The 19,639-nt window shown below is 43.0% G+C and overlaps 1 protein-coding gene across 2 annotated transcripts in view; it reads left to right on the top strand.

Annotated features, from left to right (window-relative positions):
- SHISA9 (shisa family member 9) overlaps positions 1–19,639 on the top strand; it is a 280,741-nt gene that overhangs the window by 247,529 nt on the left and 13,573 nt on the right. Inside the window, exons 3-4 of one of the 2 annotated variants that reach the window (XM_036410575.2) lie at positions 5,461–5,616; positions 12,546–12,593. In XM_036410575.2, coding sequence (XP_036266468.1) covers positions 5,461–5,616; positions 12,546–12,593 — 204 coding nt within the window. The remainder of the gene's footprint in view (positions 1–5,460; positions 5,617–12,545; positions 12,594–19,639) is intronic. The other variant, XM_036410576.2, reaches the window with a different exon arrangement.

Raw genomic sequence — 19,639 nt, 5'->3', positions numbered from 1 at the left:
AAATTAGAGTGACTGAATCTTAACTTTATTTGAAAAAAATGTTGGTCAAACACATGAGGCCCCTCTTTTCTCCTAGGAAGGAGAGCATAAGGATGCTCTCAACCTTTTGTTTGCTGACTGAGGGTCTTGACGGAATGCAGCATCACAGGACATCAAAGTCTTATTAATTATATCTAAGCTTCAGAATGAGTTGCAAGATTACAATGAAGCAGGGAAAGTCTTCTTGTGGCTTTGGGTAGGAAGTACCTTTCTACACAGGTGAGGTGTGTCTAGAAGAGAAATGATCCTGCTAAGAACAAGACACGTTGATCTGCTAAGAACAAGACACGTTGGTCTTACCGAATTCCCTTTATGGTCATGACTTATGCAAAAGGCATTTTATATATCTCTACATACATCTATTCAAACATATCAATATCTATATTCTACATATTCAGATCTATCTATCTATCTATCTATCTATCTATCTATCTATCTATCTATATTCCTTCTCTCAATTGGCCATGGTAAGATTTTCAGATTATAATCCTGATCTTATCCACTCTTCCCTCACCTTATTGTTCTATTTTCTTGGATGCCAACTGGGTTTTCTCTCCATCAACACTTTTGCTTCCCCCGTCTAGCTGGATAAACTAGTATTTGTGGAAAATTCACAGAGAAACTGAGTTGTGAGGTCCTGTTTAGTAAAATGAAATAACATTTTAAAAAAACCCAGTCACAAATGTCTGTTTAATAATTCTTGATTGCTGGCCTGAGACTAGTTCCAATATTTCTGAGTATTCAATGCCTGGAAGCTAGCATAAAATGATGATCTAAAACCACTAGAAATTTGCTTCCTGTGGTTCTGAATATGAAAGCAGAAACTTTGGGGCAGTCTCCTTTTTTCCTTTGTGAGGGATCATTTTGGTGAGCCCTCTCCATCATACCCACTTACATTAACTACTTGCACCCTTGAGGTAGTTCAGGGCTTGGGAAAGTCATCCCAAAGCAAATACTTTATAATGGAATATTAAATATTCTGTTTAATAATATAAAAGGCTACCCCAAGTGGTGAGGAACATCTATACAGATTTCTATTTTCTTTAATGAAGTGCTTAGCATTTTCCCTCACCTGCCTGGAAATAGGATTTGCACCTAATGGGTGGGATCTGGGATTGAGGGAGCAAAGGGATGTGAGGAAGGGCTCCATTGGCTGATGGGATGAGGAGGTCAACTCTGTAACTAGACAGACTAATGTTTGGAATCTATTTCCAGGGGGGAAATGGGAGGGTAGGGGACTTCCATTAAGATATTAGTTAATTAACTTATGAATGTCCTTGAGAATTCTGTATGCACTACTAAGGCAATTTGCTGTTTGAAATATCTATGGAACTCTCTAGAAAACCCAATGAACCAGGGTATTGCCTTTTATATCTGACACAATCATTAGAGCCCCATGGTCAGCCTCCCCTTTGGTCAATTCCAGATAACAATCACACTGGTCAGAAGTAATCTCAAAGCATACTAGCATATTTAGAAAGGAGCTTCCCTCTCTCCTCTGCTTCTCGCCCATTGTCCTTTATTTCTTCACAATGAAAAATGCTTTCATCCATGTGATAGATTCTTACTCACTTGACTTCATGCCTTGACACCAAAGGTTCCAAATAGAAAAACTCAGGGAAGAACTCTGATTGGTCCAGCCTAGATCACACACTCACTTTCTGGCCTAATCACTCTGAGAAGAAGAACGTGTTGTGATTGGTCTGATTTGGGTCATGTGCTCACTTCTGTGGCCAAAAAGGTGAGGTACTGGCCTGATTTTCAACTGCCAGCTCTGACATCTCTGAGTAAGAGTTTCTCTGGCCACTACAGCTCACTCTGCCAATGAGCAGGGCACATTGCAAGTGCTGAGGAATAACTGTCTCCTGGTCCTCAACCAACGACTAGTGGGAGTGAATGTATAGATACTAAGGTGTTCCCTTCTCCTGGGGTGACAGGATTCTGAGACATGCACTCTGCACCAACATACCAGAATTCTAGAGTGGAATTAAAATCCACTTCATCACAGATGCTTCTTGCTTAGCATTGCACTCTCTATCTGCTTCTTTCTCTTCCCTGTTTCACTCCTCCTCCACTTTACCAGTATTTCCTGAGATCATCTCCTCTTTATGCTTTTTGCACTTGGGTCCTTGTCTCAGTGACTTTTTCTGAGGAAACCCAACTAAGGCAGTTACCATGATTGGCAGCTCATCCAGAGACTCAAATAGAATGGGGAAGTGCCAGAGGAAGTGGTAACTCGAGTAAACAAAGCTGTCCACTAGAAAAATAAGTCATGAGGAAAAGCACAGAATGAGAACTTACAGTAAGCCACTTCCAACTGGACCAACATTTGGGCACAAAACAGCTCTGAACAGATATGACCATGGCAAGCAGACAGACCTCCCCAGCAGGTTGCTCTGGAGAGGAAAATGTCAAAGGACCTTGGGGTCTAGGGTCCAGTGAAAGTTATATCTTATGCAATATCTTTTCCACCATTAATTCATGAATCTTAAGCTTCTCCTGCACTACTTGATCCTAGCCAGAAAGCTATCATGGAGAAAGATAGGGCTGCCTCTTCAGATGCTGGCCAGAGGCTGGGCACTTGGCTTATGTTTGATGACATTTCCATTAGACAGTTGGGCTTGTGTGATGGCCTGTGCATGTGCAGTGATAAAAAATGCTCTCCTTATCTCTGTGTCTCAGCTGTGAAATCCCTGCCTCTTTCCATTTGGGTTTATTGGTTTCTAAAGCCCAGCTCTTCCATGCATGTCATGGGATAAATTGTCTAGAAGCAGCATTTTAGAGGGGTAACAGGGCATGAGACTTGAGAGAGTGCCTGTCAGGTAACACACACACACACACACACACACACACACACACACCACACACACACACACACACACACACACGCACACACACACACACACCTTTAAGGCTGTGAGGAAAACAAAATGTTGAAGATAAAGGAGACACACATAAACTTGTCCCAACCCCTGTGAGCTCTGTGTTATCTATTGCTCCATAATTCATCCCCACCTGAGACCAAGGCTGGTCTTTGGATCTTAATGTCAGCTGGACATTGGTCGCTGGCCACCCCAGGTGGTGAGGGTGGGGTACATTAAGCACACTAGCACTTGGGTGGTGGCTCTGGTCAGCTTAGAGAGCAATTTTCCAGATACTTGAAGCAGCTGTGAGCTGTTAGCGGCTGACAGAGCAGCTGGGAAATGGGTGCATGTCTGGGAATTTTCAGGGAGCCGCCAGCAGCCCTGCCATGTTTGTCTGGATCTGCACATGTGCTTCTTGAAGTTGGAGAGAACCTGTATTTCCTGCCTGAAATGAGGCCATAATTATGTCACCTAGACTCCTGTCTCCCATTTGACTCTTGCCTCTTGTTCATCTATCTCATTGCTCTCAGGGTGAGGAGGAAACGCTTAACAAGGTCTAATGGGTCCTGCCAGTCTCTCAGCCACACCTGATCCCAGTTCCCTCTCACCCTGCTCTGCAGCAGGCCTGGCTAGTGGCCACTGAGCATTCTTTCAGTTTCTGAGAATGTACTGTTCCCTCCAACTCAGGACTTTCATCCGTGCTGCTTCCTCTGCCTGGAACGCCCTCCCCAACACCTTCTACTTCCCTAGCTTGACTAACATCTAGATCTCCAAATTTCAACTCAGAGAACATTGCCTCAGAGAAACCTTTTGAATCGCCCCATGAATCTGATTTCACATAAGTAACCACTATTCAGTTTGTGTGTCTTGACATATTTTTTCTTTGCAAACCATAGCACACAAAAATATGCATAGATTTTCTTTTATTCAACAAAAATGCGATGTTCTTTTAAAAAAATACATTTTATTGATTTCAAAGAGGAAGGGAGAAGGATAGAGAGAAACATCAATGATAAGAGAGAATTGCTAATCAGCTGCCTCCTACACACCTCACTCTGGGGTTGAGCCCACAACCTGGGCATGTGCCCTAACTGGGAATCGGACCATGACCTCCTAGTTCATATAGGTCGATGCTCAACCACTGAATCAAACCAGCCAGCAATAAAATAAAATAAAAAGCTATATTCTTTTCTTTTCTTTTTCCTCTTAACAATATAAAACCATAGGAAACTATTCAGTTTGACATGGCTGATTTTTAACTTATTATTTTCTAGTGGATGAATGATATTCCATCATATGTATATATATATCACATACATTATTTGGATGAACAATAATGTATTTAAGAATTTTGTAAGCATGGATTATGTTCTACCCTGTTTCCTCGAAAATAAGACAGTGTCTTATATTAATTTTTTCTCCCAAAGTTGCGCTAGGTCTTATTTTCAGGGGATGTCTTATCTTTCCATGCACTAGGTCTTATTTTCGGAGGATGTCTTATTTTCAGGGAAACACGGTAGTACCTAAGTTGGCTGATGGGTGAATAACTTGCATATATGTGCAGGTATATTTGCTATTTATCAATTACCTCATAATTAAATTTAAATAGTGAATAGGAATAAGAGAATGAATATGCTCAAAAGAATAAAGTAAATTAAATGAATGTTAAAATTAAAGAAAGCATTTCCATATTGATAGGAGTTCAGATAGTTTCACTATGAGTATGTGTGTTTTCACTTTATAAACAACAGCGCAACGAACATCTCTCAATGAATATCCTTACATCCTGGTGCTTATATTTCTGAAGGCTCAGTTGAAAGAAGTGGAATTATTTGATCAACATGCACATGCATTTTAAATTCAGCACCCACTCCCAGATTCCTTTTCGCAAATCACACATCCACCATCAGTTGATGAGACTGCCCAGTTTCCAGCTTCTTGGCCAGTATTGGTGGCTTTCAATCTTTTCAATGTTTGCCCTTCTCTTGGCAAAGGATTGGGTTCTTATTGTTGTTTAGACTTGCATCTTCTTGACTATTACTGAGTTGATCATCTTCTTATTCATAGATTGTTTTGATAATAAAAGTAACCCCTATAAGTCCTAGCACAGTAGCTCAGTTGTTTAGAGTGTTGTACTGATATGCCAAGGTTGTGGGTTCGATCTCCAGTGAGGGCACATACAAGAAACAACCAATCAATGCATAAGTAAGTGGAACAACAAATTGATGCCCCCCTGTCTCTCTCTTCACCCTGAACCTCTCTCTCTGTCAAATCAATAAATTAAAAAACAGCCCTTACAATGATAGGACCTTGTGCTAATTTATGGTGGACGTGGAGACCTTCTGAGTGAGTCCTTTGCCTTTATCCATCTGTCCTCACCTGCTCTCCAGTGAAGACTGTGCTCTGTGGTTCCTGATGTGCCCGAACGTCCTTTTTTGTTCTCTCATGTCCCCAAAGGGTCAGGAGTTTTGGTCTCGATGAATACGGCAAGATGGTGGGGGTTGGCAGAAGGACTTGCACTGCTGCTGACCATCTTCCTCTGTCTCTCCATTTCCAGACTCTAGCCAGATGAACAACGCAGTGCCCACCTCCCCTTTGCTGCAGCAGATGGGCCATCCGCATTCGTACCCTAGCCTGGGCCAGATTTCCAACCCCTATGAACAGCAGCCTCCTGGCAAAGAGCTCAACAAATATGCCTCCTTGAAGGCCGTCGGTAAGTGCTGTTCCGTTTCTCCTCTCCTCTTTCTTCTCTACTTTGCTGTTCCATCCATATCTTTCTATCTCTCTCCAACTTTTTTCAACTCCTTTTCCCCTTCTTCTAATTTCTCCCTTTCTTCATTTATCTATATCCCAAAATCTCTCTCTTCTCTTTGTCCTGTCTCTATCTATCTATCTATCTATCTATCTATCTATCTATCTATCCATCCATCATTCTACCTACCTATATATTCTGGATTTCTCTACCTGGGATATAGTTCACTAACGATCAGACCCTTCAGCTGCTTTCTGTCTGACCTAGGTCAAGTCTGTCCTGGCTGTGTGGGGCAGGATGGGTGGGCAACACATGTTGGGGCTGTTACCTGGGGAGGAGGATCTGTATGTTCCTCAGGTCCCACTGACACCTCAGCCCCTTCTGCATCTACAATCTGCCTCAGGGGATCTAACATATAATCTAGAACATGGAGCCCCCGAATGCCTTGCCCTTTAATAGGCAGCACTCATCTACACACAGTCATTCTATCTCTGAAAAGTGGGTGAGCATAACGTTCCCATCTGAGTTTTTATCAAGTGCGAGACATTGCACTGAGCCTTTGACCCTGTCTCATTTTCTCACAGTGAGCTAAAGAGGAAGGCCCAGTTATTGTCTCAATTTTATGATTAGGAAACCAAGACTCAAGGAGGCTAATTGAACTTGCCCCAAATCAAGCAGCGGTGAGCGACAGAGCTGAGACTTGAACCTGTGTTTTTATTACTCTGGAGCTTATGTTCCTGTCACTACCCTCCCACAGCCCTTTGGTCCATTCCCCAACTGGGACATGAGGGAGTGTTACAGTGACCTAGGATCTTCAAGAATGTACTCATGACAGTGTCCTATTGGGTGACAGCAATAGCCATGGTGAAGTCAGACTTTGGGCAAATAGACGACCCATGGACCAAGTGCTTTCTTTTATTATAAGCTTCTTTTTTTTTTCTTTATTGATTAAGGTATTACATATGTGTCCTTATCCCCTAGTTGTCTCCTCCCTCCCCCCACTCAATCAGACCATCAAACCTCAGAGGGAAGGTAGGGGATGGTGGGGGTAAGAGGGAGAGATCAACCAAAGGACTTGTATGCATGCATATCAGCCTAACCAATGGACACAGACACCAGGGGTTGAGGGTGAAGGTATTATCAGCTTTTCATCCCCTTTTCTTCTCCCACTGCCAAGGCCCTCTTTAGAGATGGAATGGGAGATACTTGCCCATCAATTCCAGTGTGAAATATCCTAATTCCATTATAGAACTCATACCGGAAACCCAAGCACAGACACTGTCACGTGTCTATGATGCTTGTGGTTGCCATGGTCTACAAACATTAGAGTCACAAAACAACCAAATTGGTACCCAGAAGAGAGCCAGGCACCTACTAGGAGCTTAGTAAGTGTTTGAACCAGAACTCTTTCTTTAGGAATTCTTGTTCCCCGATCTCCCAGGACTTCCAGATGGAACCATGCAAAGAAGGGTTGGGCCAAATTTGTAATACCAAGAACTGCAGGCTGTGCTTTGTAAACCCTTACATACCAGTCCCCTATGCTTCATGTTTAATTTCTACACCCAATTGAACCCTCATCCACATCACAGATTCCTCTATTCCATATTGTGTGTTTGCACAGCACATGCATCTTAAGCATGTTCAAATAGACTCACATATCACTAGGAAGGGTGGAGGGCTGTTGCCTAGGAGAGCAAGAGTCAGGGCATCTGTGCTAATGTAACTGCAGAAGCTCATACTCTATTTGACAGCCTGCCTCCCGTTCTGAGTCTTGCATTTAAGTCATAAATTGTGTCCGCTCTTATGTTTGATTCTTCTCTTGGTAGACAAAAAATCAGTCCAGATGCTTTATCTTTTGGAACTGGTCACATTACCCTAAATAACTCATTTGTTCAACTTAGGCCCAGCGCCTCATCCCCCCTCAAAATCCAGTCACTCTTTGGGCAAATAATGGATACATATTACCACAGAATTTCTTCATTTCAGAGTTCAGGATTTATGCATCGTGCAGAGCAAATGTCTGCAGTGCATTTGGAATTAAATCTGCAGTATGACAATTTATTTGACACTCTTCAAATAACCTTTCTTTCTCAAAGGAAGAACTCCTAAAATGTTTGTTGAATGAATGAATGAGCTTGTATTTGACATGAATCAAAGAATAGCTTAGTAGGAAGAGAGCCACACCTCTATATCCTCTAAAACATGTGAAGGATCTCACTTGGGGGACACTCCTTAATCCTGGATATGATTAATGTGCCCTCTTGCTTCTTCCCTGACTATTGTGGGGGTTCACAGTCTTTATGTGAGTCACAGACAGTTTTGGGAATCTCTAGTGAGTGGAGGTCCACTGAGGAGCTGACTGAGGAACTGCCTGACTCAGTGATTACCCAGGAGTCCAGCGTCTGCCTATACAAATGACATGCAAATCCCATAACAAACGTTATTTCAAGCATTCTTTATTAAGTCATAATGTGACCATGGTATGAATGATGGGATACATTTCATTATTGAAATCATTAATACCCAGGAGAGAAGTTGTTTAAAAAAATGCTTTGCTGTTAAAAGCTCAGCAACCTCTGATAACCAGACTTACTTTATAAAAATGTCAATTCAGTAAATATGAGGAGACTTGGACAGATTTTAGGGTAAACTGCCAAGTTTAAAAATACTGCTGAAAAATAAATTTCTCCTGGTGGCTTTAATATCCAGAACATCAAGTGGGTTAGGTGGTCCCTGAAACCCTTTGACCCAAGTTTCTGCATTTGAAAAACGAGGAGGCTGAATTATACAGTCTCAAAGCACCGTGCTAATTTTAAAATTAGAAACTTAAACAATTCCACTCATTCTAGTTATTACAATATCTGTGGGCCATTAAATTGTCCCATTCATTCACTTCCAACTCAGGGAGAGAAGAGGGTAGTAACTGTTGGTTATTCCTTTTATTTATTTATTTTTGGTTTGCATGTTGAAAACACACTCACTTGTGTTTGAAGGAAGCTCTTTTCTCTCTGTAATTCAGGAATTAGAACCTTTGCTTTTATATAACATGTGACTACTGACACATCTCTTTTCCCAAGGGATTCACTCACTGCCCAGTTATCAGGAAAGATTACCACATGTTAGGGAAATGTCAGAGACTAAACATCATTGGACTCATTGGACTCTATACAAGAATGAGAGATGGAATTGGCTTATCATATATTCATTCATTCACTCATTCATTCACTCACTCATTTATTCATTCATTCATTCCACAAACATTCAATCCGACACCCCCCTTTTTTTTTTATAGGTTTCATTGAGGCATGAACCAAAGACTGCCCCATTCATCAATGTATCCATGGCATCTAATGCCATGTGGGGAGTGATCCCATGTGATTAGTGATCCCACTATATTTTTGTAAAACTGGTGAATAATACCATGTAATCCCATATCAAGTCAGGAGCAGGAGGTGATGAACAAGATGGCAGAAAGTCATCTGCAACGTGTCCTCTGCAACTGGTCAGGACTGAGTTTAAGATCTAGTTCAGACATTTATCAAGTAATTGAAGAAATTATTTAATCTCCTCAGGTCTCAGTTTCTCCATCTGTAAAATGGAGATTAAAAATGTACAGCTAATGGTTAGTTGGAAAATTTTAATGATAAAGGGCACAGGAAGTGCTTGACCTGATCCAGAGTCAGTCCTCAGTAAATTCTGCCACATATTTGTTTGTTGCTCATATTTTCCCCTGAATCTCCAAGATACACTCGTGCCTTGATTAACATACAATTGCCCAGATTGCACTTTGAAGGAAGTAGATAGATCTAGTTGGATGGGAAAGACGGGCCTGAAAGCTAACTCACTTTGGGAATTTCATAAAACAAACAAGCAAGTAAGCCAACAGCAGATGACTTTTCAGAGGACCAGTAAAGAGGCAGCGCAAACCTCTTTGCTTCCCCCATCTTTCTTCTGGACAACGAAAACCCACACCCAGGTGAAGGGCTACGGTCTATCAAAGAAGGATTCTATCCATACTTAAGTAACCCTTTTGCTAAGGCAGAAATGTGGGTTAAAGCATTTTAGAAATATTTTCCCCAGATTGGAAGTCAAGAGGTGTGTCTGATGATAGACTGAGCCAAAATGGGGCCTAAAAATGTAGGTAAGCACCCAAGTTCTCTGACCTGAGCCACCAGTTCTTACAAGACGGATGTGTTTGTCAAAATATCCCTAAGCATCACCTGATAGTTCAGAGAGGGGTGAATCCTGCCTCCGGAACTAGAAAAGGCCCCCACTTTTCTGCAATTCCTGATGGATTTTGCCAACAGAAGATCGCCCCCATATTGGCATTTATCTCCCATTGGCCTCAAGTCCAGCTTCTCCTCTAGATGCCTGAGGGTTTAAATACTCGCCAACCAAAGGTTCCCAACCACGTGTCCTTTAGATGCTCCAGTGCAACTTTGGTTGCCTAGTGAGAGAGACAGGATGTACCAGCATGATTGATAGACTGCTGTGTGCGGTGCCTTTGTTTTGAATTCAAAATTTTAATAGGAAAATATTTTCTCTGTTGCTGTTTGACAGACGATGGACTATGTTTGCTGGAACCGTGTTACATTTTCCAACAGCACTTCGTAAGCCACAGTAACAATGCATTTAGACACATGAAAATTCCTTTTTAATTTTTTTTTGGTGTGAAAACCCTAAATGATGCATACAGGCCTCACCTATGAAATGACTTCTGTTAGTTTATTTTTGTCTAAAATTATGGCAGAAAGGGAGCTAATATCGTTGAACACCCAAACAGTATACCTCTGTGTTGTTCCAATGTTTTACATATGGGGAAAGTGAGGCTCCATATAGTTAACTGATTTTCCCAAAGTCACACTTTTGTAGATGACAGAGATAAGAGTCATACTTAAGATTTCCCGATGCAGAATCCTATGTTCTTTCCACAAAATGACGCTGTCATTCAGAGAGCAATTTCTGGCAACAGAAGAATATAACCAGCCAAAAAAAAAAAAAAAAAGGCTGAGAAGACCCATTCTCCTCCTTTTGTAGGGTAAGAATTAGTAAAGTGTTAATTGTTTTCATTGTTTGAAGGCAAAAGTTGCCCTGTGATGCTGAGTATTGTATAATTGAAATATATTTAATGTACATTATATAGTTGAAGTATAAGTTACACATAATTAAATACGCAGACCATAATTTTATAATAGTGTGATTATTAAAATATACATACACTAGGGTAACCAACATCCCAGTAAAGATAAAAAATATTTTCATCTCCCAGAAAGTTCCATCATGTCCTCCTCTTCTCAATGCCTTAGGTCCATCCCTTTTTAATAAAAACTTAATTTTTCACATCCAAAATACTTATCTAATGTCCAGTAGTGCCAAGAGCATAGTGAAATCATACCTATATGTTTTGATAGCCTATGTGCCCTCTGAGTAAGTGTCCTTATTAATAATGGATTAATGAAACAAAATTTGTCGGAGCCATGCCCTGTCTTGGGTAATGGGGACAGAGGTGACCACAGCACGGTTCCTGTCTTCAATGCAAACAGTGATGGCTTTGACTGGGGGTGATAGGGCTTCCTTGAGCCCAGTGACTCAGTGGCTTGGCCAGGCTTGTGTCCACCCCCAGTGGACCACTGGGGCCAAGTAACTGTTTCCAGGTGTCAATAACCCCGGCTCAGAGGAAAAATAAACAGGAAGTCATCCCGGGCTGGTTCCACTTAATTTTAGCTTGTTAGTCTTCTCCTGTCACTCCAATGTCCCCTCTGTTGTGAGTGATGAGGGTGTAGAGTTCAGATCCACAGGGGGAACGTGGCAGTTTGAGTGTCCTTTGGAACGCCTGTGAGGCCAACCGGAACTATTTAAATGGGGACAGATTTGTGCTCTGTAATCATTCAAATCACAGACTGTTCCCTGGTCTCCTCTCAGCTGACAATCTGATGTGTCTCTGGGAACTTCAGAGACATGTTGAGAACTTGGTCTTCCCTGGTAGATTCCTAAGAAAGAGAAGCAGGTGGTGCACACTGATTGGTCAGACCTGTAGCCAATGGGCCAAGGCTGCTGCAAAGATACGTGGGCAGGTTTGCCCCGCTTTGAGTAAAACCCAATCTAACAGGGAAAGCCTACCAAGGACAGGCACAGGGTGTGTAGCCAAAGCCATCTTTTACTTTATGAAAGAGGTCCTCTGGAGTTCTGCTAATACTGTGAGAGTTCCCCAGCGCTCATTCGGAACCTCTGAAATGGAATTCAATTCGGAGAAATTGATTTATAATAAAAATTCTGGGCATTATGGAATTCTCAGTTCACCAGCATAGCTTTTAAGGGAATTTCCATACCTTAGGAAAAGTGACTCCTTGGAGAAACTTAAATTCATTCATTCATTCATTCATTCAACAATATTTTTCAAACACAGCTGCAGTCAGCAGGATTTGCCCCTACCTGGAATTTGATGCTAATAATCCACCATACCCCCTTTACAGAAGGGGGATTACTGCAAAACAGGATCAAAATGTATCCCTTATCAACACCGTGTTGTCATTAACCAAAGACACCTCATCTAAACAGATTTTTCTCTGTTTCTTAGCGGGTTGAGATTTAGAGCTACTCACTGTCTAAGAATTCTCTCTCCCTTCATGCTACTGGAAATATCTAGACTTTTGCAGGGGGCTTCTTATGATCCTCTGTGGGCTTTGTCTTGAAACTGCTTCAAGGCCTTGCCGAAAGAGATGCCCACATCACTTCACTTGCACATTTGGTCCTTCGCCCTATTCCCCATGTCCCCTGAGGACTGTCCCCCTTGGAGGTTCCAGCTGGGGTCGCCAGCAGCACCTGGATGTGAAGACACAGCGAAACCGAAGCAAGAAACAGATCAGCATCTCTCCATTGTTATTTTGTAGGAAGTTCTGATGGTGACTGGGCAGTGTCGACACTTAAGTCACCAAAAGGTACCAAATGGTGTTCTGTAGCTTGTTTGTACAGGTGTTGTCAGACTTGACATGAATCAGTGAAGACACAGAGAGTCCTAGTGTCTATGTACAACCCAATGCAAACGTGTGTCTGTGTTGGGTGGACCTGCAAGTACGTTTAAGCGTCTAGGTTCTGGTGTATAGATGTTGTGTGTGTGTGTGTGCTCTTGCACGTCTGGGGCCCATTGTTGAAGAATTACTACTTATTGCTTTCCAATATATACTGCCTGAAGGAAAATGTCACTCCCAGAAACCATCCCATATAAGACCTCCGGGAAATGATGCTTTGTCTCAGACAACATGGCAAAACACAAGGTAAATTAATGCAGGAAGAAACACAACTTCCAAGGGAGAGATAAACAGATAGATAAACAGAGAGAAAACATCCCCAGGATCCTTGGGAATGATTAGGCTTTTAGGGAACAGAATGCTGTTTTCCACTTTCCTGAGGTAGCATCAAAAGTGAAGGAGTTGGTCTACTTGAAACTAGCTGGGTGAGCAGGAGGCAGATTCAGCTTGTTCCCTCCCTACTATGTGCCACACAGAGTGATTTGTTACCATTTAATCCTCTCATGTCCCAGCGGTGTAGGCATTGTCAATCCTCTTTAGAGGTGAGGACATGGGTGCCTGAGTGAGGATGTCTGGTTTGCCTACAGTTGCAGGGCTGCTAAGTGGTAGAGCTGTAATTTGCATCCAGTCTCTCTGACTGCAATGCTTAAGTTATTTCTCATGGTGTGATGGGAGCAGCTCTTTTCAGAACAGACTGGAACCTTGGTTCTCTTCTTTCTTCACTTTCAGTGCTTTGTTGAATCAGTAGTGGGGAGAATGGAGGTGACCCAAAGAGGTTGAAGTAGAATTCTTCATGACCTTGAAGAGGGGGGCATTTGAAGACATAGCAGGGCTTTAGGCAGGATCCTAGCACCACCATTTTTGCATTCTCAAAAGCTAGATCTGGTTTCCGAGCGGAGACTGGATTAGGAGAGAGTGGACTGGCATTGGAGACACCCACTGGGAGGCACCTGCCATCACCCAGGTGGGTGATAACCTGAACTGGGGCTGGTAGAGGAAGGAGAGAAGAAAACGGAGTAGAAGGGTAATTAAGAAACTGGAATTCAGTGAATGAGTGCATGTGAGTGGGAAGGAGGGAGTGGTGGGCCCACCAGTGGTTCTCACATTTGAGCCATTTGAGGGCATGCACATCAGCATAGCTTGAAGGGTTGTTAAAATCCAGATTCCTGAGCCCCACCAGAGATTCCTATTCACTAGCCTTGGGTGGGTGGATGTTGATGCTGTTGGTCTGGGGACCACACTTTGAAAATCACTGCAATTGGAAACTAGACCCTTTGATTAGGTTTCCAGGTATCCTGAGGGCTGAGGGTTCTGAAGAGAGGAGCTTGACCAGGGCCCCCGAGGCTCAGAAACAACCTGAGCTCTGACGGGGCAGGGGGGTTTGAGAGGGGCTGCACTGCATTCCCTTATTAGGAGCCAGAGCTTCAGATCTTCATGTCGAATGAGAATCCCTTGGCGACTCAGTTGTTGCCTTGAAAGAGGCAGATTTCGGGTCTTTCGTTCGATAATAACTAGTCACATGTCAACATCCATTTTTAGAAATGCAAACAATTTGGAACATGACAGACCTACTAATTTGAGGCATAAACTTTTTTCCTCCCCTGTGAAAAACAAAGCCATTATGAGTCCCGTGACAGCCTTTGGAGGCAGTCAGCATCCGTCCATATTATCAGCCTGTTGTCTGATGTATTTAGAAAATAGTTCAAGCTGGGTCAAAAACAAGGCTTGGAAGCTATTTTTCTCTGCAAACTGAGCTAATTCCACCTGAACTGCTAAAAGCATCTTTGTTTATCCTGGCCTATCTAGAGAAGGGAGAAGGGGGTCCAGAGAGGGCCAGATCCAGTTCCCCGGTAGTCACTGATCTCCCTCTAGCCTGTAGACCCCGCGTCCCCAGACACCATGAGGCGTAATACCAAGATGGGGGATAGTGTTGTCTCCCACACTTGCCACCTTCTTGAAAGGAAGACATAAGCGGGGAGTGATGGGCTTAGCCTCAAACAAGCCTGGGTTTCAAGTGTGGCTCCTTTGATTGGTATTCTTGTTACCTGCAGCAAGTCTCTCACCCAATCTGAGCCCCTGTTTGTTTGTTTTTTGTAAGAATGAGATGAGACGTCATGTACAACACATGTCGCAGTGCCTGGTATGTGGGAAGTCAATATGCATGAGGGCCATGACTGGTATTATTGTTACAATCAGAGGAACTAATGAAAGGTGCTGAAATACCCCGTGTCATAAAAGCACAAACTTGGTCTAAACCACCATTTTCTGACCAATTCTGATGTCTGATCTCTTCTCTCCAGGAAAATCAGTTAGTATTTTACCATCCCATGGCAGGAATGTTGCTAGCAGCCCACTGTGGGAACATAGGCAATGAGCCAATGAGAAGGCAGAGGGGTGAGTGCCACGTGGGGAGGCTGGATAAGGAAGGGGTAGCTGTGAAGGAGAAAGGACAAGGTCCCGCATTGACTATAAGTCACTTTGGAGGGGAATCATCTGCCAGCACAGGAAATGACAAACAGCACACCAGTTTGCATTATTCACTTATCGCTACGTAAGGTCCTTCAGGCAGGTCGCCCCCTAGAGGTCCTGCTATTGATCCACCCATGCCCAACCATGGGAAGTCTTGGCATATTCTTTTAAAATCCAGGACAGAAGACACCACCACCTCAAGCTCAGGGGACTCTACTAATCACAATAGAAAGGAACATCTTTTGAAATATGTTTATTTTGCAAAATTAATCCTCGAACCTGACACTGAACTTGGGGAAAACTGCCAGCACAGTACTGTAATTCGATCGCTCTGGCTCCGATTAGAATCAGGCTGTACGCTCTTGTGCAAACCATTCACATACCCAGAACATCCATTTCTACCATTTCCAAAGCAGGGGTAATGATTACATCCACCCTCCATCAGGGCTGGCAGAGTAAGTTTATGAGACAATGCAAGTAATACACTTTGATGAAGACAATGAAGAAAATACACTTCACTCAACCTTTCTGCTCTTACAGATGAAGGAACTGACATAAATGCGATAAATATTGTTGCTCAAAATTACACAGGAAAATTACATCACGCCTAGGACCAGGACTCAGACTTCAAAGAATGGCTTAAAGACTTGATCCAAAATTACTGGAGATGCTTGTGAGAAGTGCAAATCTTGCACTTGGATGAGGCGGGCCTCCACATTTTTCCTTCACTTTTTAAAGTACACCTTCTCGATAAGTCTGTACACTAAAGTTTGGACCTATTCTTTCTAAGACCCAATCATGGATGCAAACACCATTTCCTCTCAAACACCATTTTTTCACATGCAAGCCTTCCTGCAAACATGATTACTTTTGGTCTTTGCTGAAGTAAAATGTTTTCTTAGTTGGAGTTTGAGCTGGGGCTAGAGCTGGAAGGAAAGAATGCTGGAGATGGACAGTCTTAGGTTAGCTGTCCTGCTCCGCTACTTATCAGCTGTGGCATAACAATTTGGCAGCCAAGTTACTTTATATCTCTGGGCCTTCATTCTCATCTGTCACAGGGAAAAATGATACCGTCTTGCCACCTATCTTAAGAGAGTTTAAGTGAGATAATGCTGGTGAAATGGCTAAAGCAATGTCTAGTACATAGTAGGTACTCAATAAATCTTAGTTATTTCCTTTTCCCCCCAAGAAAACTGGTATAGTGTAGTGATAAATGTGCATCTAAGAGATGCCACAGAAGGCGCAAGGCAGAGAGAATGTGTAATTTGGGCTTCAGTTCTGCTGGAGTGCACATCTCTTGGGGGAAGAACTCACCTGAAAGCAGCCTTAAAACATTACTTCATGAAATTCAAGCTTCTGAAATTTTCTGATTTGGATTATTGGTTTGCTTGTCAGCAGAAGGGTACAGAGCAGGTGGAGGATAGGAAGGTGATTTTCTTTTTTATTAAATAAAAATCAAACCCCACCAACTCCTGAGTTTGGCCTCTTCTGAAAAGCACACAGCAAGCAATGGAGTTTTGATGAGCTTCCTTGGGAACCTATAGGGGATGAAATGAGTCAGTGGAGAAGATTCTTTGCTTTGCAGAAAATTCCATTGCAGCAAGATTGCAACAAGCATCTGAGTAGTTTGGAAGTCTGTCTCTCTGAGGCTAAGCCAACTAGATCATGTTATTTCAAACTTCCCCAGCACCTTGCATGGTGCCCATAGCACATTGATGATGCTCAGCATATACTTTATTAGTAAACTAGAGGCCTGATGCAGGAGATTCATGCACCAGGGGGCGGGTCCCTCAGCCCAGCTTATGCCCTCTTGCAGTCTGGGACTCCTTGGGAGATGTCCCCTTGGGATCGAGCCTAAGACGCCAGTCAGACATCCCTCTCACAGTCCAGGGTTCTTGCAGTCTGGGACCCCTCACTCCTTGCTTCCCTCATGGAACAGTGGCAGGAGAGGCTCCTGCAACTGCCACTGCACTTGCCAGTCGTGTGCCAGACTTCTGGCTCAGTGGCACTCCCCCTGTGGGAGTGCACTGAGCACCACGGAGCAGCTCTTGTGCTGAGTGCCCACGGGTGGTCAGTGCCCATCATAACAACCTGTCCACTGTTTGGTTGATTTGCATATTATTCTTTTATTATATAAGATTATTAAGTGAAGCTGGGCATCCTGTTGTCTTTTCTGAAGAGGTGCTGGAATATAGCAGGAAAACTGGATAGAAGTCAGGAGAACCGTATTATAGACCCAGGGCTGCTCCTACCCAGTTGAGTGTCCTTGAACTCAGAGCTTCAGTTGCCTTTAGTATAAAATGGAAAGTTTGGATCACTGATCTCATTAACCCTCTTTATGTCTGAGTAAAAATGTTGACCTTTGCTTAGATTGGTTTGCCTTGTCATGTGCCTACCTCTGAACAAATTTTTATGGTAAGAGCAATGAGATGATTTTTTTTTATAGTCATTAGGGAATACTTTATGGGTAGGGGAATGGAGAGGTATTATCATCCAGACCACATGGACTGTGAATAAGGGAGAGGTAAATCCTCTCTGAAAACTGGGCTCTTCCTGGAAGTAGGGTGAATGAATGACTGGTATTTGTATCAGTAATCTATTGCCACAATAGTGCTGTGTAACAAATGACCTCAAATCTCATGCCTTAAAAATGATTTTGTTCAGCATTTATTGAGATCAAGAGTCTATGTGCCAGTGATTTATGCTGATGTGGGAGGTTCTTCTGGTCTCAGGTGAGTTTTCCCATGTATCTGAGAGTTGGTTCAGTGTTGGCTGATCTAGGCTGGTTTTAGCAAGAATGAGTAGGTAGTTTAACTCTGATCCAGGAGGCTTTTATCCTCAGAGAGTGTAGCCTAGACATGTTTTCACCATGTTGGCAAAGGTGCCAAAGAGCAACCCCAAATCAGGAAGCACCTTTTCAAACATCTGTTTATGTCATATCTACTAACATTCATTAGCCACATTGATGAATTCAGAATCCAGCGATGAGGAAACAAGATCCTCCTTTGTGGGGAGTGAGTTTCAAAGTCACATAAAGAGTGTGGATATAGCCGGGACCAGTTTGGCTCAGTGGATAGAGCGTCGGCCTGCAGACTGAAAGGTCGATTAATCGGAATCGGGTTCGATTCCGATTAAGGGCATGTACCTTGGTTGTGGGCGCATCCCCAGTAGGGGGTGTGCAAGAGGCAGCTGACTGATGATTCTCTCTCATCGATGTTTCTCTTTATCCCTCTCTCTTCCTCTCTGTGAAAAATCAATAAAATATACCGTATTTTTCGGACCATAAGACGCTCCGGACCATAAGACGCACCAGTTTTTAGAGAAGGGAAATGAAGAAAAAAAGATTCTGAAACAAATAGTGTCCTAAAATATTTTATGTGCATTAAAACCCAACATCACAGTCATAAACACATGTAATCAACCCTGTAAAGTAAACAGCAGCATTTAGAACCATTTTAGAGCCGGGCAAGCACACAGAGACCACACAGAGCCGGGCAAGTAAAAAAACTTTTTTTTTTAAAGTATATGTGTAGGCTATATTTGGACCATAAGACGCAGGGACTTTCCCCCCCCCACTTCTGGGGGGAAAAAAGTGCGTCTTATGGCCCGAAAAATACGGTATATTTTTTAAAAAAGCGTGTGGATACAGGGAAGGGTGAAGACTTGAGGTTATTCATCCATTAACCTAATATAGGGTTCTGAATCTTAAAATCATCTACTTGGAGATGGTCTTTTGCTACAGCACATTGGAAGGAGGTACATAGGCGTTAGTGTAGTTAACCTTTATTTGCTTCATTTGAAAACACACCAGTTGGATAAAATTTTACCAGCTAGGAAAATGATCAGAAGGCAAACCACACAGTGAACCTGTGGAACAGCAATGCAGGATGCATGCAAAGGCAGTGAATGAACATATGGTATCCATCTGGAGCCTTCTGTGTGGAGGGCTCTGTGGTCAGCTGTGGCGGGAGCATGCGATCATCCACCTTGTTCAACAGCCTCTCAGAAAGTGGTGATTGCATAGGGGACCGCCCAAGGGAAGAGACAGAGGGCTGGAAGTTTCAGATGCCTGTCAGTAGCAGACATTGGCAGAGGGCTCCCTGCAGCCACAACAGAAGGGCTCATGGGACAGCCTGGACAGCTTCAGAACAAGGCTCCTGCAGGCACTGATTCAGAATCCTCTCCAGCTAAGGCAGAAACACCTTAAGATAAAAAATGGGCCAGGCTTCTGGATTCCCCTATCAGTTTTCTCTCTGAGACATGGCTGCAGGAAAGTTACAGGCCCAGTGGAAAAAACTCAAAGCCCTGAGTTTCATTAGAACCTGGTTCAAATGTGATTTTCCCAATGTGTGTCTCTGCAGCCAGGCCCAGGACCAGGGGAAATGGGGCTAATTCGCCCTAAAGATGAGTCTTTTTGTCTCCTCCCCAGCCTTCTCTTGCCTGGGAAGCTAGTCTTTGTTCATGCCTTTCTTGTTTCTGCCTGCTGA

Source organism: Pipistrellus kuhlii, unplaced genomic scaffold, assembly GCF_014108245.1.
Source record: "Pipistrellus kuhlii isolate mPipKuh1 unplaced genomic scaffold, mPipKuh1.p scaffold_m20_p_4, whole genome shotgun sequence".
Classification (NCBI taxonomy): Eukaryota; Metazoa; Chordata; class Mammalia; order Chiroptera; family Vespertilionidae; genus Pipistrellus; species Pipistrellus kuhlii.
Note: the sequence above shows the minus strand (reverse complement) of the source record. Positions and strands in the feature narration are given on the sequence as shown.